The sequence below is a fragment of the Chenopodium quinoa genome, unplaced genomic scaffold (genome assembly GCF_001683475.1).
Source record: "Chenopodium quinoa cultivar QQ74 unplaced genomic scaffold, ASM168347v1, whole genome shotgun sequence".
NCBI lineage: Eukaryota > Viridiplantae > Streptophyta > Magnoliopsida > Caryophyllales > Amaranthaceae > Chenopodium > Chenopodium quinoa.
In genome coordinates, this window is record NW_018743175.1 from 1,829,513 (window position 1) to 1,851,027 (window position 21,515).

At 34.4% G+C, this 21,515-nt stretch overlaps 2 protein-coding genes across 2 annotated transcripts; one reads left to right on the forward strand and one right to left on the reverse strand.

Moving 5' to 3' along the window:
• The first annotated feature begins 6,153 nt into the window (after positions 1 to 6,153).
• LOC110732386 (ethylene-responsive transcription factor 2-like) lies at positions 6,154 to 7,460 on the forward strand. Its single transcript, XM_021912321.1, has one exon. The coding sequence runs from the start codon at positions 6,370 to 6,372 to the stop codon at positions 7,186 to 7,188; it is 819 nt and encodes a 272-aa protein (XP_021768013.1). The 5' UTR covers positions 6,154 to 6,369; the 3' UTR covers positions 7,189 to 7,460.
• A 5,458-nt stretch (positions 7,461 to 12,918) lies between these two features.
• LOC110732387 (ubiquitin carboxyl-terminal hydrolase 3-like) lies at positions 12,919 to 19,923 on the reverse strand. Its single transcript, XM_021912322.1, has 9 exons — positions 19,705 to 19,923; positions 19,199 to 19,330; positions 19,041 to 19,079; positions 18,051 to 18,156; positions 14,796 to 14,854; positions 14,634 to 14,708; positions 14,141 to 14,189; positions 13,872 to 13,948; positions 12,919 to 13,368 (listed from the first exon to the last, which is right to left on the reverse strand). The coding sequence occupies exons 1-9, from the start codon at positions 19,768 to 19,770 to the stop codon at positions 13,279 to 13,281; spliced, it is 693 nt and encodes a 230-aa protein (XP_021768014.1). The 5' UTR covers positions 19,771 to 19,923; the 3' UTR covers positions 12,919 to 13,278.
• Positions 19,924 to 21,515: the final 1,592 nt, after the last annotated feature.

Here is a 21,515-nt window from a genome sequence, read left to right on the forward strand (position 1 = left end):
TTTATTTATTTCAGAAACTAAAATGAAATTTGCTTTTGCTTGTGCGGCAGCTAGATTAAGTGCTATTAACCCTACTACCGCTTTTGGGTGGGATTCGGATGGTAGGAGCGGGGGCCTTTTAGTTTTAAGTTGGTCTAGTGATAAAGTTGAATGCATGTACTCATCAAAAAATTTTATCTTTTGTAGAATGATCAATATGAATGGAAGTATGAAATATGTACTTTTATTTTATGGTGAGCCTCAAGTAGAAAATAGAAAAATTATTTGGGAGCAACTTCAATGGTTTTTAGAAGAGTACAAAAATGTTCTAGTCATAGGAGATTTTAATCAAGTTAAAAGTGGGAGTGATAAGCTAGGGGGCTCGGTCCGAATAAGAGGAGTCGATGCCTTCCTAGATTGGAGGTTCAGCAGCAATGTGACGGAAGTTCCTTTTTCGGGGCCACGGTTTACCTGGAGTAATAAAAGGGAGGGAGAAGACCTTATTCTAGAAAAGCTTGATCGTGCCTACATTACAAAGGAATGGTTTGCTCATTCCCCGAATGGGTGAATTTTTCATGAACCAATTGTTTGCTCCGATCATGCGGCAATCACTTATCATGATCAGCCTAGTTCTACCACTTCTAATAGACCTTATCAAATTGAGAATTGGTGTCTCAATTTTCCGGAAATCAGAGGAATAGTGGAATGTGTATGGAAGGAGGAGTATCAGGGTTCGTACATGTTCCAGCTTTCCAGGAAACTGGGTAAACTAAGGTCAAACCTTCAACATTGGTGCTTGGAAAATAAGAAGGTATGGGGGATCAACTGGAAAAAGATTACTAAGGATCTTCAAAGCACAGGGATGAACATAACCTCGCTTAAGGAAGGAGAGGGGTATGTTAAGCATATCAACATGCTTCTGCCTGAAAGCCAATTGTGTTTTCGATTTTGGAAGCAAAGAATGAAGGCGAATTGGGTGAGGCTAGGGGATTGCCCAACGCCAACAATGTATAGGAAGGTAAAACAAAGACAGTTACACAACGAGATTTTGACGCTGAAGACTGGGAATGACACGTGGGTAGAGGGGAAAAAGGAGGTGGAAGAGTTAATCTTAACCTCAATAAAGGATGTCTACAACCTAGTCTTAAATGATTCTCATGGAGAAGATATCGACCTGTTGCTTAGGTAACTTGATATTCCTGTGCTCAGGGATGAGGATAAAATCTAGCTCGATAGGGATTTTACTGAGGGGGAGATCAAACAGGCTATGTTCAAGATGCACTGTTCCAAATCTCCTGGCCCCGATGGTTTTACCGTGGATTTTTTTAAAACCTACTGGTATGAGGTAGGGCAGCTGGTGATTGATAGTGTAAAACAATTCCTAAGAACAGGAAATATGCTCAAAGAATGGAACCAGTCACTACTAGTTTTGATTCCAAAAGTTAAGACCCCATAGCTGGCAGGTCAATTTAGACCTATTAGTTTATGCAACACGATCTACAAATGCATTTCCAAATGCTTGGTTAATAGGCTCAAGCCGATTCTCCCAAGCCTTATTTCGGAAAACCGGCATGCTTTTATACCAGGAAGGTATATGGAAGATAATATTCTGTTGAGTCATGAACTTATGCACCTTATTAATTCAAGGAAGGGTTCTAATTTTACAGCAATTAAGATTGATATGTCAAAAGCTTATGATATAGTGGACTGGCTCTTTCTTCTGAAAGTTTTGCAAGCGTTAGGGTTCTCAAATCACTGGATACGGATGATATCACAGTGTATCTCAACGGTGAGTTTCAAAACAATTATAATAGGAAGGCTACTAATCCTTTTGTTCCGCATTGTGGTCTGAGACAGGGGGACCCCCTCTCCCCGTACCTATTTATTTTCTATATGGATATCTTGTCAAGAATGTTATCTTTGGTAGAAGATATCAAGCTTATTAAGGGTCTGAAAGTCTCGCGAAGATCCCCATCGATCTCTCACCTTTTCTTCGCAGATGATGCTATGCTTTTCTTCAAAGCAAATAAAGAATCATGTTTGTGTATAGCGGACATTCTTTCTAGGTTTGGGAAAGCTTCTGGTCAACAATTAAATCTCCAGAAGTCTGTTATAAAGTTTTCTCCGGCTGTTGCCCCTGTGGAAAAATTCGCTATAAAACAGGTTCTCTTTATGCCAGAAACTGAGAATATGGGGATTCACCTGGGTGCCCCTATTGATATTAGGGGGAAAAAGAGTTCCTCCTTCCAGTTCCTGGTTGACAAAGTGGCGGAAAGAATCATCTCGTGGGCCCCCTTACATCTATCCCAGTCAACAAAGTTAATCCTCATTAATACGGTTTTGGTAGGCATGTCTGCGCATGTTATGAAGTGTATGAAACTTCCCCAGAGCATCGCAAACAAAATTGACTCCCTAATTGCTCGGTTCTGGTGGGCTGGTAATGGGAATAAGGGGTTGCACTGGGTGAGTAGAAGTCTCATCCAACTTCCGAAGAGTATGGGAGGGCTGGGAATAAGGGGTATTTCGAATCTTAACGACGCTCTTCTTTTCAAGGAAGCTACGAGGATGCACCTAAACCCCCAGCTTCTGTTAGCAAGAGTACATAGAGGGTTTCAACAATGTAGTATATGCCATTTTGCTAGTCCTTATAGAAGACAAGGGAATCCTTCCGTGGGGAGGTTAAGTATACAGAAAGTGGTTTATTCCTTCAAGAAAGGTTTTGCATGGAAAGTGGGAAATGGAGAAAGCATTAGGGCTCTCAGCATGCCGTGGGTTAAAGGGGAAATCCCTCTAGTTAAGGATGGTATTATTCTAAGGGCAGCTTTGAATTGGAAAGTAAGTGATTTCATTAACGGTGATACTTTAACTTGGAATGCAGAAGGATAAGGGAGTGTTTTGAGTGGAATAGTGCAAAAGCGATCCTGGCAATGGAGCTCCCTCTTTCAACTGAAGAGGATTTCCTCTACTGGAAATCACCCCTCCGGCAAATACACCGTTAAAACTGGGTATTACTACCTATCAAAGGATGGAGGAATGGAAAGCACTTCGTCTTTGAATAGGGATCTAGAGTTTGTAAAGCTGGTTTGGAGAATGAACATTCAACCGAAGTGGAAAGTTTTCCTGTGGAAGCTGTTTCATGATGGAATAGCAGTGGAAGGTAATCTAGCTAGACGAGGGATACAAGTTGAAACTGAGTGTGACTACTGTGGGTTGGCTTTGGAAGATAGCCAACATCTGTTTAGATTTTGTAATCTGGCAAAGGAAGTTTGGGAGAATAGCTTTCTCACTATTTGCCCTGACATACCTGGGTCTTCTTCTTCTTTGAGGAGATGGATCCAGCACTATATCCTGCTCTTTAATAGCGAGGATGGGAAGAATAGTAATCATAGTGTTTTGTTCATAGCTTCACTATGGAGTATATGGAAAATGAGAAATGCAGTATGCTTTAAAGGGTCCACAGGAACAAGTAGTCTGGTAGTGGAGTCCATAAAGCTTGCAATGGAGGAGCATGAGCTCTTCGGGCAACAAGGAAGTTTATCAGACGAGAGGGAGGTTTCCAGCAAGGATAATCACATTATCCCCCCGGGTTTCAACTATGTTCAGCTAGGAAAGGAAAAACTTGGCTTTGACAATTTCATAGTGGAAGCCGATGGCTCCTGGGATAAGAACACAATGAGATCAGGGGTAGGATGGGCAGTAAAGAATTATATACATGGTGTTGCCAGGGATGAAGGGGGGAAATATGGTACTACAGCATCAGTCATCCAATGTGAGATATGGGCTTGTCTTGAAGCTATGAAGTGGGCTCGGGCTAAAGGGAAACAGGGAATTCTTCTATTATCTGACTCCATCTCTCTCCTGAATAATTTACAAGATCACCAAGGGAAGGAAAATCTCGATTTATTGGCTGCTAAAAGAGTTAAGAATAGTCGGAGCTTCGTTTCAAAGATGCACAATTTTAAAAGTTAATAGGGATCAGGTTCAACGAGCTAACGACATTGCCAGGAAATGTCGGATAGATTGCACTTCTTTGCTGTAGTTTTATGTTTTGTTTCCTTTGCTTTTGTCAAAAAAAAAATACATAAACAAATAGTCGTTAAGTATCCTAAATAAATACAATGTAACTAATAATTACAAATATAAATTTAAACATAAGATTTTAAAAATTACCCGGACATTGATGACCTAAAACTAACACAAAATTCGCTTGATGAGGTTTTGTATTTATATGAAATTTTATTTGTGTCGTATAATGTGTTAGATCTGCATGTAAAAAAACATTTAGTAAAGAAAACATAAATATATAATCGTTGAGTATCCCAAATTAATACAATGCAAGTAATAATTAGAAATACTAATTTAAACATAGGATTTAAAAAATTAAACTAAAAATAACCCAGCCATTGATGAACAAAAATTAACACAAAATTACTTACACAAAATTCGCTTGATGAGGTTTTATATTGATACGAAATTTTGTTTGTGTCGTATGATGTGTCAATTTATGATGGTGGGTATCACAAATTTTAATTTAATTATAATTAACGAATAATTTGTATTTCTTATTATAAATACTATCAAAATTTATCTTATAATAATTGGTATCTAACTTTATTATAAGCGTTTATCATTTAAATATTTCTTAGTATATTTTTTTTTGGATTTCTTATACACGTAGTATGAATTAATAAATTTATTTTTTCCTATATTTTTACTTTATTTTTACATTAGAATAATTTAATTCGTGGATTATAATCTATGTGGCATTAAAATTTTAGATATATCAAATCTAATTCGCTAATTTTATCTAGGTGGTGACATAATTTTTTAATTCAAAAATAAAATACAAATATTTCTTCTTATTGATCGAAATAAGTATATTTCTTACGTGGCGCTCCGAATATTCTCCAAAAATGCCTACTTTATTTACATATATGTATTAGATTAAAACTTCCTTTATAGAAAGTGATTCATCTAAAAAAACGGAGGAAGTAAATATTTTTGTGTTACGATTAATTAATTGAATTTAAGATGTAGTTAAGTTTGAAAAATATAACTAATATGTAATACTAGCTCCGACCGTTACGTAGGGTGATTGGTGAAGCCAATTGTCACGAATGGCACATCTAAACCAATATTTTTTACCCACATCAACACCAGTTATTTTGGTGTATTTTGTCAAAATATTACTGGTGTCTGAGCACTGTATATTATGAAAATAAAGTTACAAAACATGGCATAAAATGTACTACAATTCTATTTATTATCTTAAGAGACTTTTCATTTAAGCACATAAAGATACAAATAAAAAAAATGCCATATTAGATCAAAACTTTAATTTGCTCGCAAGTGAAATCAACACAAAATTTGAAAATTAGACTATGAATGAGACAAAGGGGAAGATAAATTCAATGTAACTAGGTAAAATCTCTACCAATTAATTAAGGCTCTATTTTTTTGAGCTGCTCTGCTCTGCTCTGTTTAGCTGAAATCCCCTTTGCTCTGTTCTGCTCTGCTGAAATCTGCTATGCTTTGCTGCCTTAATCTACCCTGTTGACACTTGCTATGCTATGCTGAAATCTCTTCTGTCTAGAAACAAAAAAGAACAGGGTCTAATTGTAAGCCTAGTATAGGTTTCGAAAAAATTAAGAAAAGTGAGCAAGCGTGCAACTAAAAATATCCAATGCACCAATTTGTAAGAGGATTGTGGTACACAGTTATATGAATGATGCCAATTTGGTTAGTCTATTTCTCTTGGAAAGTTATGTTGTGGAAAGAATAATAATAATCCCTTAAAAATTATTCTTATATAATATGATTACAAGGAAGGTGAGGTGGTAGGTGCCCTACATATGACAAAACAGTATTCAATTCATTTCTTTCGTCAATTGCAAATACTCCCTTTGACGTCACCCCATTCCTCATTTTTTCCACCCACGTGCTTTTTTCTTTATTATTAATAAAATTTAAAGTTCATTTTTCTCATCTTTTTTTCACTTCATCTAGTAAGAACTTTCAAAGAAGGTGACATTCTAATTAGATAAAAACAATTTAATTCTTATAAAAGCAAACAACATTAAAGTTGAAATATTTACAAATCACCCACTACTGATATTTTTTATCATTTATTATAAAATATAATTAATCCTAAGTTTTTGAAAAATCTAAATTTTTTGTGGACCTACAATTGTCTAGTTGATCCAGGTTCATGCACCCTTCTCATCTATATATACCTCTTATATTCTCTTCCCTCCAAAAATTAGTTTTTTCAACATTCTCTTAAAAACACCTGAACCCATAAAAATCTAGCTTAAATTTTTAATACCCAGTTCAAATTTCCAAATTTCAAGCTCAAATTTTAAATAACCAGTTCATAATTCAGAAGAAAAGATGAATAGAATCAGTCATTTGGAAACTGATTTAGCAGTTCTTGATTCGATTAGGCGACACTTACTTGAAGATTGGGACCCGAGAATTGTCGGAGCTTCGACGATTAACAATGGATCAAACCCAGTTTATCGCCGGAATTCCAGTTTTAGCAGGTTGTATCCTTGTTTAACTGAAAATTGGGGTGAATTGCCATTGAAAGAAGATGATTCTGAAGATATGGTTCTGTTTGGTGTTCTCCGGGATGCGGTACACACCGGGTGGTCGCCGGAATCCGGGTCGGATATTGATTCGGGCTCGCCGGCGCCAGTGGTAGTTAAATCGGAGCCGGTGGAGTCTCCGGTGAGTGTCACCGGCGGTGAGGTCCCGGCGGTGGCCGTGGCTATGGCGGCTCCGACAAGGGGTAAGCATTACCGGGGTGTCCGAAGACGGCCGTGGGGTAAGTACGCAGCTGAAATCCGAGACCCAGCAAAAAACGGGGCTCGGGTTTGGCTTGGAACATTCGAAACAGCCGAGGATGCGGCGTTGGCCTACGACCGGGCCGCGTTCCGAATGCGCGGCTCGAAGGCGTTGCTAAACTTCCCTCTAAGAGTGAATTCGGGTGAACCCGACCCGGTTCGGATCACCTCAAAGCGATCATCCCCAGAAAGAACAACGTCATCACTATCTACGTCGTCGAGTTCGTCATCAGAAAGTGGGTCCCCAAAGAGGAGGAAGAAAGAAAATGGGCAAGTGGGAAAAGGAGTGGAAGCTTTACAACAAGTGGGATGCCAAGTTGGTGTGAACACATTGCCACTTGGCGACCACCTATTAGTTAGTTAAATAATTTAATTATATTTTATTTATAGTATGATTAAGATGGTGTGATTCTATCATTATCTTCTTAATCATAGATTAGGATGGACAGGTTGTCAATGGTTTTGGAGGGTTTTAGGAGTTGTAGTATATAATGATGGGGCTTTTGGTGAAATGTGAATAGTGTACGTTCATTTGTTTGTTACTTGAGTTTTTATTACAAAAAGCACTTTATATATCTAAATGAACTGGTTTTGTTTTTTTTTTTTTTTTCATATATGTAGACGTTTTTTCTTGTACGATACATACAAAAGGATATCAGTACGTGGCTATAGTTATACACATGTAGTTGACCTCCATCCTTCTCTAGTATCAAACATTGACATGTGGAATTAAAATGATTTAACCTTTAAGAATTGTCGATTCAGTAGACTTTTTCATCTTACCTTAAAAAATTATACTTGTATATACATTCACATATAATTCGTATATAGTATATTCGATATATATTTTTAAAAGCTAAAAGATGGAACGTTGATTCTTATTTATGTGGAGATGCAAGAGCCAATAGCATATTGAAAAGTTTGCAATCTAGAAGACTTTAAGCCACTCATTTGATTTCCACCTTACAAACAATGTAAGCAGTTGATGGTTTGGAATGGTCGAATGGACGTATTATTTGACAAACATCTTGTACTACAGTACTATTATAGAGATAAACAAGTTGCTAATGGATTCAAGATTTTTCCCCTAAAAGCTAAACATAACGACAAGTGAATAAGATTCAAACAACTATTGAACACACATTTATGGTATGTTTCTCAATTAGATCATATGCTAATAATAGGTTTACAATTCTTGATGCTAGTTACTAATAGAAAAACTACAAACATGCAAAGTAAGACTTAATATTACTTAATCCTTAAAGCTTATAGGGTAGTATCAATACCTATTATTGACTTTCCTATACAATTTATGGTGCATCTTGTAAAAATAGCAACATATGTTCTTTGTTTTAAACTATATGTTCTTTTAGGGTTCATGTTTATTTGTGTTGAGCAATGTGCATTGCAATCGAGTGCGCAAACAAATATTGTAGTTATTTACAGGAGATTTTGAAAGATAACCTTTAATATTCAAATAATTTCAAATTAATCAAAAAATAAAACCTTTTATATATTGAATCAAAAGAAGGTATAATTTATCTACAATATACACTAATCCTTCCGTTTCTAAATTATGTTCATTCCTACTTTTGAATGTTTTATCGTAAGAAAAGTTAGTGAAGAGTGTTACTCTGAATTGTACTCTCACCGTGTCATTAAACTTATTATTGATAATCTCTTGCCATTTTGGAAAACAAATTAAATTCTCTTATACCTTATTTTATACCACCCAATAGAATAAAGCTTCAAAATTTGTACTCTGCACAAAAAAAGTGAGAAAATGAAATACTAACGCTCTCTCAATGTATGCCAAAATTTAAGTACCAACATGCTTGCAAATTTGTTTTCATTTCATGAATCATTCTCCATTTACTAAATAATACATGCAAAATTAAGCAACTTGAATACGGAATTTTGGACATATCTATGTCGGCACAAAGATGCCACAATCAATGTGTAGCTATCCTCGAATTTAAATTGTTTGCTTTTTTATTAAGTGTGGGTACATAATTTAATTTTGTTTAATTAAAAGTTATAACTATTATTAACAATTTCTAAAGCAAAGCAAGTTGGGTTCAAATCAGCTTTAACGTGCAAGTGGAATAAGTATATTGTATATATTAAAACAAAACATTGTACTATAATTTTTTTTTGTTTTCTGTCTAGTATTGTAATCCCTCCGCCCGGGATTATCTGCACCAAAGGACATGTTTGCGGACTCCTAGGCAAAACTTTTAGGGCAGTTTTAATTGAGTTTTGGTGGGTTTAATTAAGGTTGAAAATAGAGGGAAAAGGAGTGGTCCCACTTAATTTTGTTTTGAGTGGGTTTTAGTTAGTGGGTAATAGATGGTGGAGGGGACCACTAACCAAAAAAGTGGATAATTAATAGTTAAATATTACCAAAAAAGGAAAGAAATTTTTTTGTTGCAGATAATAAAGAGCACCCATTTTAGGTAAATGTTGCAGTCTTGCAGATAATTACGGGCAGAGAGAGTATAATAATAGTACATGGTTGTTTGATTCCTGATAAATTTGGACTTGTACGTGCTTCGTGGAAAACGTGATTGTAATTTTATCAAAGTGAAGTGAATTTTCATATTGAAAATTAAACATTTTTTTTGTGACTTTCTTAGAATTTTCAAGGATTTTATGAAGTTTCAAAGCTATATACTTTGTATGTATTATTTTTTTAAAAAAAATTCTTTAACAACTTCGCAATTTTATAAGTAGTAAGACAATACAAGTATTACGAGTGGTTGTGATTCTGTGTAAAAATTATGTGATGCATTAAATGTTCAAATTCTGATTTTGAGATTTTGTTAGTAAAAATATTATACACCTATACATAATGGAGTAAACTCAAATGTAGGACCTTAAAATGTCTTGTCAAAAAACTAACTCAATCAATATTAAGCTTTAGAGCAGAGTATAAATAATATGCATGGTTATATATTATAATGTTGGACGTGTTTCACCAAAAATAATAATAATAATAAAAATATAGTTTTATTAATGAGAAACTGACCCGTGAATCTAACATCACGTACTTCATATTTTTAATCAAATGAAGATAATACACCAAACGTCGATTTAACATGATAAAAATATAATCAACAATTCAATATTATACTATAAGAGTAAAAATATACCATGAATGACATGTGACATCGATGACATAAAATTTATATTCATTTTTTAATTCTTACAAATAACAATTTATTTTAGTACTACATACGATATTAGACCATTAAATCACACTATGAGGCCAGATTAATGATCAACAGGATCCAGAAACCACGTGCGGGTTATACTATTAAAGTCAATGCATAGGCTATTGTCTTTAAGACTTTCAAATACAAAGACTTGACCCATTTATAAATACTTATACTTTACCTTTAATTTGTATCTGAAACAAACTTTGACAATTCTAAAGCTAACTAGAAATATGTAACCTAGCTCACGTATTTCGTCATTACTCAAATAGGACAATCATATTAATTAATACTAATCCTACTAATATTTAATTCACTACCCTTTTCAGCTGTTACACCAACTGCCTTCCTCTTATTCAACTTCAATTTATTTTTGTTTCTGTTACGTGAAGAATTCTTCTACTACAATATTAAAATGTTTATATATACTAGTACATTATTCTTTATCTTTTAAAAACTAAAGTTTAAATGAATAATATGTCCGTAATAATGTTTTGCTTTATTCAGACTTTGTTTTGACGGAAAATAAATTTCTGAAAATGAGTTTCTTATTAACAATTGGAGAACATATTTTCTTTTTGTAAGAAATGTATTACCCTTTCTTTCCGTTTTTATTTACCTTTTTATCTATAAGGAATTAAGGATATCTATAATTGTACTTTTCTTGTAACCAAACGTCCAAATACAAGTTAGAAGTATATATTTTACTACTGTGGTTTCCCTTAATACTACCTTCGTTTTTTAGTTGACACGTTTTGATTTTAGCACTATTCACACACTCTCTTTGACCGTGTTTTGTGCTATATACATAATGAAAAATATAGTCGTGTGGGATCTTGTTAGATTCAATTCGTCACGATATATATTTTCAAAATATCAATTTTTCATAATTTTTACTCATCGATAATTTAAGATATTAATGGTTGAATTTGTGCATTGATAAACGTGACTAAAGAAACATGTAAATTAAAAAGAAACGGAGGAAGTATTTACCTTGAAAATAAACTTTCAGGAATATTGTTTTTGTTGAACCAAACAGATCGTAAATTATAAATTACTTCGTATTTAATTTTTCATTATTCATACCCCAATTATTGTTCTGTTATGTTTTTGTATCAACTTTTCTGAACATGAACGAACGTATCGTGAAAAAACAATCAAGCATTAATGTTCTTTTATGGTGCACTTGAATCAATTACAACATAGTATGTACTATATAGTATTATTAGTATATATTGAATATATTCCTAACTGTCCATCCTTCAACTTGTGTATGCATTTCTGTTATGGGGTTCAATTCGGATAATTAAGCTTCACCAGTTGGATATGACTACTTTGATTATGTCCTTGATAAGTATCTACACTTTGATTTTGACATTATTGTGGATTTTCAACTGTGGATTCCATATAATTCATTAATGTTGAATCAATTTAGTAAACAATATACGCAAGTGTTTCACTTTAAAAAAAAAAAAAAGTTGTTTATCACTTTATAAGACTAGAGGATTACTCCCTATATAATCATACATTTTTACGGCGAAATTTCTAAAACTTGTAAATTAGATTCTCTCTCAATGATGTATACGGCTCAGACCCGCATAAGAATGAGCTTAGTCCTTATTTCATCAGTAAACCAAATAACCCCAAGTCACTAGACGTGTCAAAACCTAACAACTCAAATAGAAACGAAAAAGAAAGGTAGAACACAAGCTTATGGGTGGGCCAAACATGTTGGATCTAGGACCACATGGTCTTGTATGTAATTGGGCACGGCTTGAGCTAGTCTAAAATTGACATTTTCTGAAGGGCTCAGGGCGCCTAAATTGATCAAATCTCTTGTAAGCTTGGGCTAGCCCATGGCTTAGCTTGAATTTCAGGTCTATACTCATTAATATGTCAGTCAACCAAGTCAACTGTAATTGGATTTTTCTAAACAATTTCATTTACAAGATCATAACTAGAGGTGTCAATTCGGGTATTCGGACCAGATTCGGTGAAGTCAGCTGTATTTTAAAGTTCAATCATGATAAATTATTGTGTCTATCCAAGTAAAAATCTGAATTGCAATTTTTTCAGGTTAGATTAAATCGAGTCGGTCAGGTCAGTTTATGACATCTCTAATCATAATTGTTACAAACATAATACGTTTAGATTATGTGTCGGTAATACGAGTAAAAAAAAAATGTGGAAATCGTGTTATTCGAAATTTTCATTTCTGTTAAATGTTACTCAGAAACAAAATTTACATGGCTACATGTTAAAAGTAGATTTTTCATTATTCATACCTCAATTATAGTTCGGTTATGTTTCTGTATCAACTTTTTTGAACATGAACGTAGCGTGAAAAAACAATCAAGCATAATAGTGTTCTTTTATGGTGCACTTGAATCAATTGATTTGGCTTTATTACGACATAGTCTGTACTATATAGTATTATTAGTGTATACTGAATATATTCCTAACTGTCCATCCTTCAACTTGTGTATGCATTTCAATTATGGGGTTCAATTCGGGTAATTAAACTTCACCAGTTGGATATGACTACGTTTGATTATGTCCTTGATAAGTATCTACACTTTGATTTTGACATTATTGTGTATTTTCAACTGTGGATTCCATATAATTTATTAATGTTGAATCAATTTTGTAAACAATACATACGAGTGTTTCACTTGAGAAAAAAAAACAATGTTTCACTTTATACCACTAAAGGATTACTCCCTATATAACCATACAGGTTTATGGTGAAATTTCTTAAGATTTGTGAAATAGATTCTCTCTCAATGATGTATCAGCTCGGATCGCTGAGCCATATAAGAATGAGTATTTAGTCCTATCGTAAAATCAGTAAACCAAAATACCAAATAACCCGAAGTCACTAAACGCCAAAACCTAACTACTCAAATAGAAACAAAATTTACATGGCTACATGCCTACATATTTAAAGTAGATATAAATAAAAATGTTTCCTTTCTTTCAGCACTCGATAGTAAAAATCTGCAAATTCCTAAAATAATCGACAAGGTTGCAGTAAAAGAGCTAGGAGACTAGAACTCATCTGTAAAAGTGATCGGACAAGATTTCACAGAAAATGCAAGGCTAATTGAGCAACTCAATCGCTTGTGACAGCGACATTGCTTTGGGTAAATTGCGATACAGAACTAGAATATATCGCATGAGAATTCTCTAGTAAAAACTCAAACTTGTACGAAGTATAAACAAACTCAATTTGGATATAGTTACACAGTCTTCTTTGATACAGCAATGACATTGAAGTTCATTGAGCCGGGGTTTTTCTCAATCATTCCCTTTATGACCTTTGCTGCATCCTGAAGTAAAAACAAAATAAATTCAGTAAAAGCCAACAGTGAAGAGATGGCAACATTGCAAATGCTGAACATGAAGGCCAAAGTTACATGTCAAACAGCTAAAGACAAATCTATTGCAGCTACAAATCAGGTCCCTTTTAGAGATGACTACGTAACACCAATATAACCATGCATACTTCACCAACAAATATTTGGAGCATGAAAGTCCAACTTCTCTGGAAAACAGTAAATAGGGCAAGGCAAGGCAAGAACTTCTAGAATAAAGCATGCAAGATGATTCCATGATGCACCAATGTAGTGGATACCCTTGTATATTGTCTGTACTCAAAGGAGAGTGAGATAGATATTCTTCTCTCCACAATACTATTTCACTCTCAATAGTGTCACTAGAGAGGAAATTGCCCATACAATCTACATTTCTAACCCTTCTAGGAGATCTGGGACAACTATTTACAATTGAGAACAAAACAGACTAGTGCTTTAAAAAATTAATAAAAATTTACCAGAAGTAAAGTGTTTGGTGAGGATGGTCCATGTGATATTGGTCTTTCCCTCCTTCCATCAAGTTCATAAAGTTCACCTGAAATCATTGTTACATTAGCAGAAGAGACAGTAGGAGGGGAATAAATAAGCTCCATATATCATCACAAGTCTTGTGAGTGTACAACAGGCTGATTATGGGTGTATATGCGCTCGCGCATGTGTGTGTGTGTGTGTGTGTGTGTGTGTGTGTGAGAGAGAGAGAGAGAGAGAGAGAGAGAGATGGAGGTACCATCAACACATGAGAAGCAGATAAAATGAGTGTCAACATCATCTGAAGCCTGAGGGAAAAAAAAAATGTGTCAGACTACAAGAGGCGGAGAGGAAAATGAAGTTAGACAATAGTACAAATAACTACTTGTATTTTATGGCCAGGCCTGTGGTGACCCCTTTCGTAAATATTCTGAGTATGGCATAAACATTAGAGGTGATTTTCATGAAGTTGGTGCATAATTCGGCATAAACATTCCTCTTGGAAAGCCCAAGTAAATGAATCTACATTGTTTACAGGTTTTTTCCCCCATTATGTTTATATGTTACAGGAGATGATGCCTTTAGCTGTTGCCTTGACCTAACAGGCAAACAAAGTCTTTAATTCTTTATGCTAGAAGAAAGTGAGTCAATGTAATTGCAAGGCCACAGCCAGTGAGCCAGCTCACAACTCACCAAGTAAAAAGAAAAATTTAAATCACAAAGCATAAATAAAGTACTCAAAAAATATTCACCTCAGTGTCACCAGCACTAGCTGCTACACAATGAGCAACTTCCATTTCTGTATCTTTCTCAAGAAACATAGCACGCTGAAACGGTTAAATTAAAAAAGAAAAATGTTAAGAAATTAGAAAACAAACATTAGAGCATAATTTAGAGGAAGATCAAGATATAACCTCTGCTGGATCCATGTTTGCTGTGGATTTGTAGAACCTATCCAAGAAGGAATCTTCCTCTGAACAAAGAATTAAAAAGTGCGCAAAAATCAGAATCATGTTTATAACACAGTTCAAAGTCATCATTTGCAACCAGCTTCACTACTCAAACCAGACAATGGCCTCTTGACCCACAAACATATTTCATTATAACAAAATAATTCGGACAAAACCATTAACAAATATGCGACAACAACGAGAAGCCACTAGCAGGTCAATAGGAAGCAAGCAGGTCCATTGATAAACACATTCACAAGAATTACAGCAAGAAAAGAAAATCCTTCAGTGTTCTCCCTGAACTGGGAACGCAGAAGGACAAAGAAAAAAAGCACATACAAGAGCCTGATGAACTTGTTAACTACTCATCAACTTAATGTAAATAAGGTCATCAGAATCAGGGCTATGCAAAATGATCTGAAAAGCTGAATTATAATCTGAAAAAAGCAAAGTAATTGAACTGATAACTTCAAAATATTCCATCTGAAATCTGGGGTATCAGTTTTGAGAATGGAGTTGATGGACAAACCAATCACAACATAATGTATCTGATAACAATGTAATGTACCCTGAGCATCAACCAAAGGGTACTCATGTGGTAGTCCATGCTCCATAGTTCATAATAGGTAATTTCTTCCTGCTTTCTTTTCAAAAAATGTTGTGTCACAATTTCAATTTTTTTTTAGAACAAACAAACTCTAATCTAAAAGTAAAACATGATTCTCATTTCAAAATTATATCCATAGCTAACACATTCATGCCCATCCTCTCTTCTCCCTCTACTGTCTTCGTGGCTTTGAGTATCCATTGGTAAGGAGGCAGGACAGACAGGCACCAAAGACCAAACAGACAACAAACCACCCTTTGGCTAACTCTACCATGATTTACAATTTTTTACCTATACATGTGAATTCTCAAACAGGTCTCCTTTTAATTTCACCTTTCTAAATCTTCAGGAATAGAGAAACTTTTATACTAGTATATAACACCTGAAATTACATGCTAATGCCTAATTAAATGAGATGAAATGAAAATTTGAAGATCTCAACTAATATGGAGCAAAATGGATTTATGGATGCAGGATTATACTTACATTAAAAGCTAGAAAGACAATTTGTACAAACTGAAATGAACCAATAATATACTCTGTAGTTCGTACTAAATAACAGAATCCCAGACTTTTAGGCAAGTGGTCTTCAGAAACCATATCTCATCTGAAATCAATTTCAAATTGGATACTCAACCTAAGCACAACCAGCAGCTCAGTCACAGGTGTTACATTGACGCAAGGAAAATATTACCACAAAGAATTCAGGTCAATTGTCTTCCTTACATTGAACCACAAGTTAAGAAGGAATATAAGTTAAAGAGATGCTAAAGTAATATAATAAGTGTTTTAGTACCCAAGTTGGGGTTTATGCAGTTAGGGGCATGGCTAAGAAGAACCTAACCAAAATGTGCCTTCCCTTTTTAAATACACCGTCTGAGAAACTCTAAAGGTCCATAACTAATAGGGTCTAACTTGAAGGAGTATCAGGATGGTCAACAACAATCTAGGATTCAAGGGTAATAAATTTGGAGTAAACCTAGGATGAGTAGCTATCTAGAAAATCCTGAACAGGGTTATAGATTCAGTCTCGATAAAAAAGCACTACCTCCAAGCAAGAAAGATTGATGGGGTATGATTGGTCCATTTATGCAAAACATGATACACCTTTTACATGAATTGTCACAGTTAAAGTAGCACTCTCAGCAACAACATCCTTTACAAATAGTTTTAAACTCTTACTAAATTCTGAAAATCTTGTGTAATGCTGACTGTTTCTTTAGACAATTCACTTGACACTTAAATCATACTATATTGGATCAGTGTGCCTATATGCTTATTAACCTTTTGCTCCCTGTAAGATTAACAAGATTAACTTAACATGGGGCACGAACCAGTAAATGGGGCCAATAACAATCTTCAAGATAGCCAAATAAATTAGATCCAATTTTCAAGTAGGTCTTGCTATATATTTTATTATTTGAACTTCATAACTTAATTACCAGATGGACCTTTTATCTAAACCAATACCCAATCCAAGGAGCACAAGGAATAAAAAAACTCCACCAATGCCTCATTTGGATGTATACTTGGATATCAACACATAATATAAGCGTATAACACTATACAGAAAAGAAAAGGTAGAAGAAGAAAGATGAACCTAGGGCAGAAAAAGTATAGGACAATACTTGTAAAAAAAAACAAAATTAAGGGTGAAAATGGAATAAAGAAAACAAGATAGCTTTAGTTTGTGATTACTAGTATAATTTCTCTTCATGCAAGATAGTAGCAGGCCAAAATCCACCAAGTCAATGACTGCATCTCTGAAATTCCATTCAGAAATATGCTATTTACGTTAAAAGACCACACCCTCCTCCCCTCTTACATTTAGTATTAGTAGATAACCAAATATATTTTAGCTATTTACGGTCTACAGATGAAAAGAACCAGTAGAAACATAAACAAGCTGATTTGAGCTTGACTCTACATGTTGATGAGTCAAAGAAAAAACATAAATGAATAAGGTTCAGTCCTTAATTGGACTGGTCAAGACCCAGTTCAATCAACTAGCTGCTGTTGTTAAAGCAAATATGTGATCACAGGACCCAATTTCAGGACATTATGCTCATAGGTGAGTTTTTCGGGTACCAGAAATTATATCCTTGTTTGCATATCCGAGTTAAAGATCAACCAAAAACATCTATTATCCTCTCTCAAACTTTCCATGATAATTCCAAGCAATGCTGCTTGTGTTTCAAAAGTAATAGCAATCATAAATACATAACCTTTCACATTCAATTTTCAAAGTATGCATCATAAAGGCAGCTAGATTATGGTCTAGAAAAATGAATATCACATTTTTCAGCTAGATTCGTCACCATAACATTAACACAACGAATATGAAAACTAACAGACATAGTCTTACATCACCTCCAGAAAGCATTACTCTAACAATAACTATTATTTCTCCAAGTGTATGTTCTTATGTAAATAGATACCATGATTTAGTATAGTCTAACAAAGCCAATATAGAGAACACTACATATACTTTTGTGGTAGTAGTAATTAAATTCCATGAAAAAAATAGAAGATTATGTTCTTGTGCTAAAGAATTTTTATGTAGCAATTTTATTGCAAGAAACTGGACTAAAATTTTGAGAAAAGAGACTCACGAAGCTTGATTTCCGATGTAACATTCCCAATAGCATGTAGAAGCCCAACTGTCCCACAAGCATTTCCCACAGTTTGCTTCATGAAATACACTTTTTTGTTGTAGTCCTGAAGCACAAATAAACCACATCTCTCAGTGAGGACAGAAAAATACAAGAGCTTCCCAAAGCAACTACTTCTAACTTTAAAGAATTCAGAAACTATCAACAACTAATATTGTCTTATTCTTATTTGTGTTATGAAAATTCAATTTTTATGCAAACCCATTATCATCCATCATGGATTATTAGTTCTACCGTCCATTATACCATTCGTGGCAGCTATAATAATTCTCTCCATGATAGCAAAATTTGTACAGCTGATTAGTTTTACCATTCAAATTGCAATAATTCAAAAGGTTGGGAATTGTAACCAAATGTTGTATTGATGTAAACAAAAAGTTCTCATCTAGCCAGCAATTTCAAGATAGTAATCACACCTGTAGATGTAATTGCTTGGAAAATGAAGAGCAAGGATTACCACAATATTTACATACATAGTATCTAATTTCTCCACATTTTACAAGCACAATATGGGTTCAAAGTCACAACTCACAAGTACATTGTGGTTACAAAACAAGCAACAACATCCAAAAGTCAAAACAAAGACTTGCAAGTTTCAACTTCTGTTATAGTCCCTAACATTCCATTCCGTGAAACCCAAAGCAGCATTCCATTGCAATCAGGTAATACACTGAGACATCCCATATACTCTCCCTATATATTCATGTTATCTACTTCCAAGAGTTTCAGATTTTAAACAAATCACTCTTTTTAATAGGAGTATAAAAGCAAAAACCATATCCCGAACTGTTTCAACTTTCGAGTGCAAACTAATAGTAGAACTATCAGCTACCCAAGAGGAAATTAGGTCATAAAATAACATTCATTCTCTAAATCAATCCATCAATCTTGAAACTTTTTATTCATTCCAAAAAAATTGCTACAACTCACCTTTTCAACACTATCCTCCTTCACTCTCTCCGCCTCGCTCTGCAGCAAGCAAAGGCTTGAGTGATTAATAGCATGAAACCATTGCTTTCAAATAAAATAAAGCATGGAAATGAAAACAATGCATAAATTAAAGTTCAAAGTACAAAAATGGCATATACCTGAGAAGTAAGAGGATACAGAAAAAGCACAGCTAAAACTGGCTGCGGAACCATTGCAAGCATTTCTTCATCCAACCCATAAACATCATTACATTCAGCTTCTTCTTCAGGTAATCCCAGACCCAATAGAAACTGCATTTATAACAACAGCAACAATACACAAAAAAAACCTCATGAAATCAATTCATTGTTTTTTTAATTACATAATAAATTATGATCCCACATGAATTCTTCAAGTAACAGTTTTAACAGCCAAAACTTCAACAAATTAAGCCAACCCAGAATCAAAAGCATGAAATGAAAGCATGTAAAATTTAAAAATTGAATAAAAATCAAAAAAAATTAAGCAAACCCAGATGAGAAAACAACAATATTCAACAAAATTCAACGTCAGATGAACAATAATATAATCGAATTTAGAGTTGCATGTGAAATTTCAATAAAAATAATCGCCAAAAAGGGAAGAGCATAAAAATCAAATAATAGTGAGATGAAAAAAGAGGAACCTGATTCATGACATCGGGATTAGCTTCAAGGGGAAGCCATCTTTTCTTAGCACGAGTTTCAGCCATTTTTTTTCTGAAACCTGAATCAAACGCAAATGTTCACAAAGCAAATATAGCGATGGTTTTATTGGATGAAATCTGAAGGAAGCTCTTGAGCCTGATGCTCAAACTTCGCTATTTATTCTTTTCTTTTTTACCAATCTTGGGTTTTTTTTTTTATTTTTTTTTTTATTATTTGTTTCGGCCTATCTTTAGCTATTTTCTACATTTTTTTTACTAGTAACATTTCTACAATGTAAGTCATTCACGAGAGATTGAATCTTGTTGAATTCGTATTATTACATACTAAACGGTTGAAGTAATGGATTGACAAACGTTAAAAAATAAATACATTGTAAAAAAAAAAAAGTGATTTGTACTTGCATTGATCTAGACCCACAACTTGAGTCCATAATTACAAACATATATTCATAAAAGTTACAAAATATGCAAGTATGTTGAGGTTTGATTCGTAGGTAGGTCTTTCAATTTGTGTACGAGTCTAATTGGGTAACTTACGAATCTATTATCAATTTTAACCATATTTGATTTTAAGTTTGGTTTACTTGAGTCAATTTTGCTTAAAGTGAATTCCAAGTCACTCATTTTAATGAAATAACGTAGATTTTGCCACATGTAATGAGGTAGTAGTAGATTTGTCATTCCAAACTCCTAAGATTTATGATAGTTATTCTAGTATAAACCAAATTCAAAAAATTCATGGGTTTTTTTAAAGCATGTCAACTTTTTATTCCTATACTTCATATAAAACTCAAAGTTCTTTTTGTAAATAATTTTCCATGAGAGTATGATTGTATATTTGTATGAGAAATATGATGAATTTAGTTATCTACAGTAGTGTACAATGAAAGAAAATGGGGCAGTGGCATGTACAAATATGCTTCACCTTCGGAACATGACACAGTACAGAGTTAAAAATAACCATAGAAGCAACAATCATTCGCCTTTGTATCTTGGCTTTCGCTTGTTAGCAAATTGTCACGGGTCATCTCCCTTGCCAACCATGGGCGTCATTTGGGTCACTAGGCAACAGGGCATAATCGCGACTAGGGGGCTTGCCCTTGGTGCCCAGCTGAGCACCTCCCCCTGTAGAGCTTTATTTAGCCCAAGAAGTGTAATCCTAGTGAACACCCAAGTGACAGTAACATAATAATGGGCCATTTGGGGGCCTGAATGAAGTCCAAATGGGCTCAAATTTGGGGGTCTACCGTATTTTGGGCCAAGGAAGACCATGGTGGTGTCGATTTTCCGAAATGAGGTCCCAAAGCACAAGTTTTGGCAGTAGGTAGTCCGGAAAACGCGAGATGCTTCTAGAAGGTTACGGAGCTATCTACGAGGTTCTTTGGAAGAATATTCTAGAGTGGATGACTCTAGAATAATCAAGGAAGGTCTGGTACATAGTAGGAGTCTTCTAGTTTCTTCTACATATGTACATAACTCTTGTAAAGTTCTAGAATGTTCTATGGTAGTCCTTAGCATTCAGGTAGGAAGTGTGTAGGAACCTCCTTATAAGTATGTTCCTTTGGAGGTGGGAACTCTCTAGATTGGTGTAATCTAGAACCTTTCATTTGAGGAGGTTAGGAATATTCTAGACAACCCTTGTAAGTAGGATGGAGCATTATAAATAGGCTCCAAGGCTCATTTGTACATTCAAGTTGAGAGTAATACAAAAAGCATTCCAAAACCACTTGTGTTCTCTTACAACTCAATCCCTTTCCTTCAAACACTTAGAGAGTGTGAGGAAAACCAAG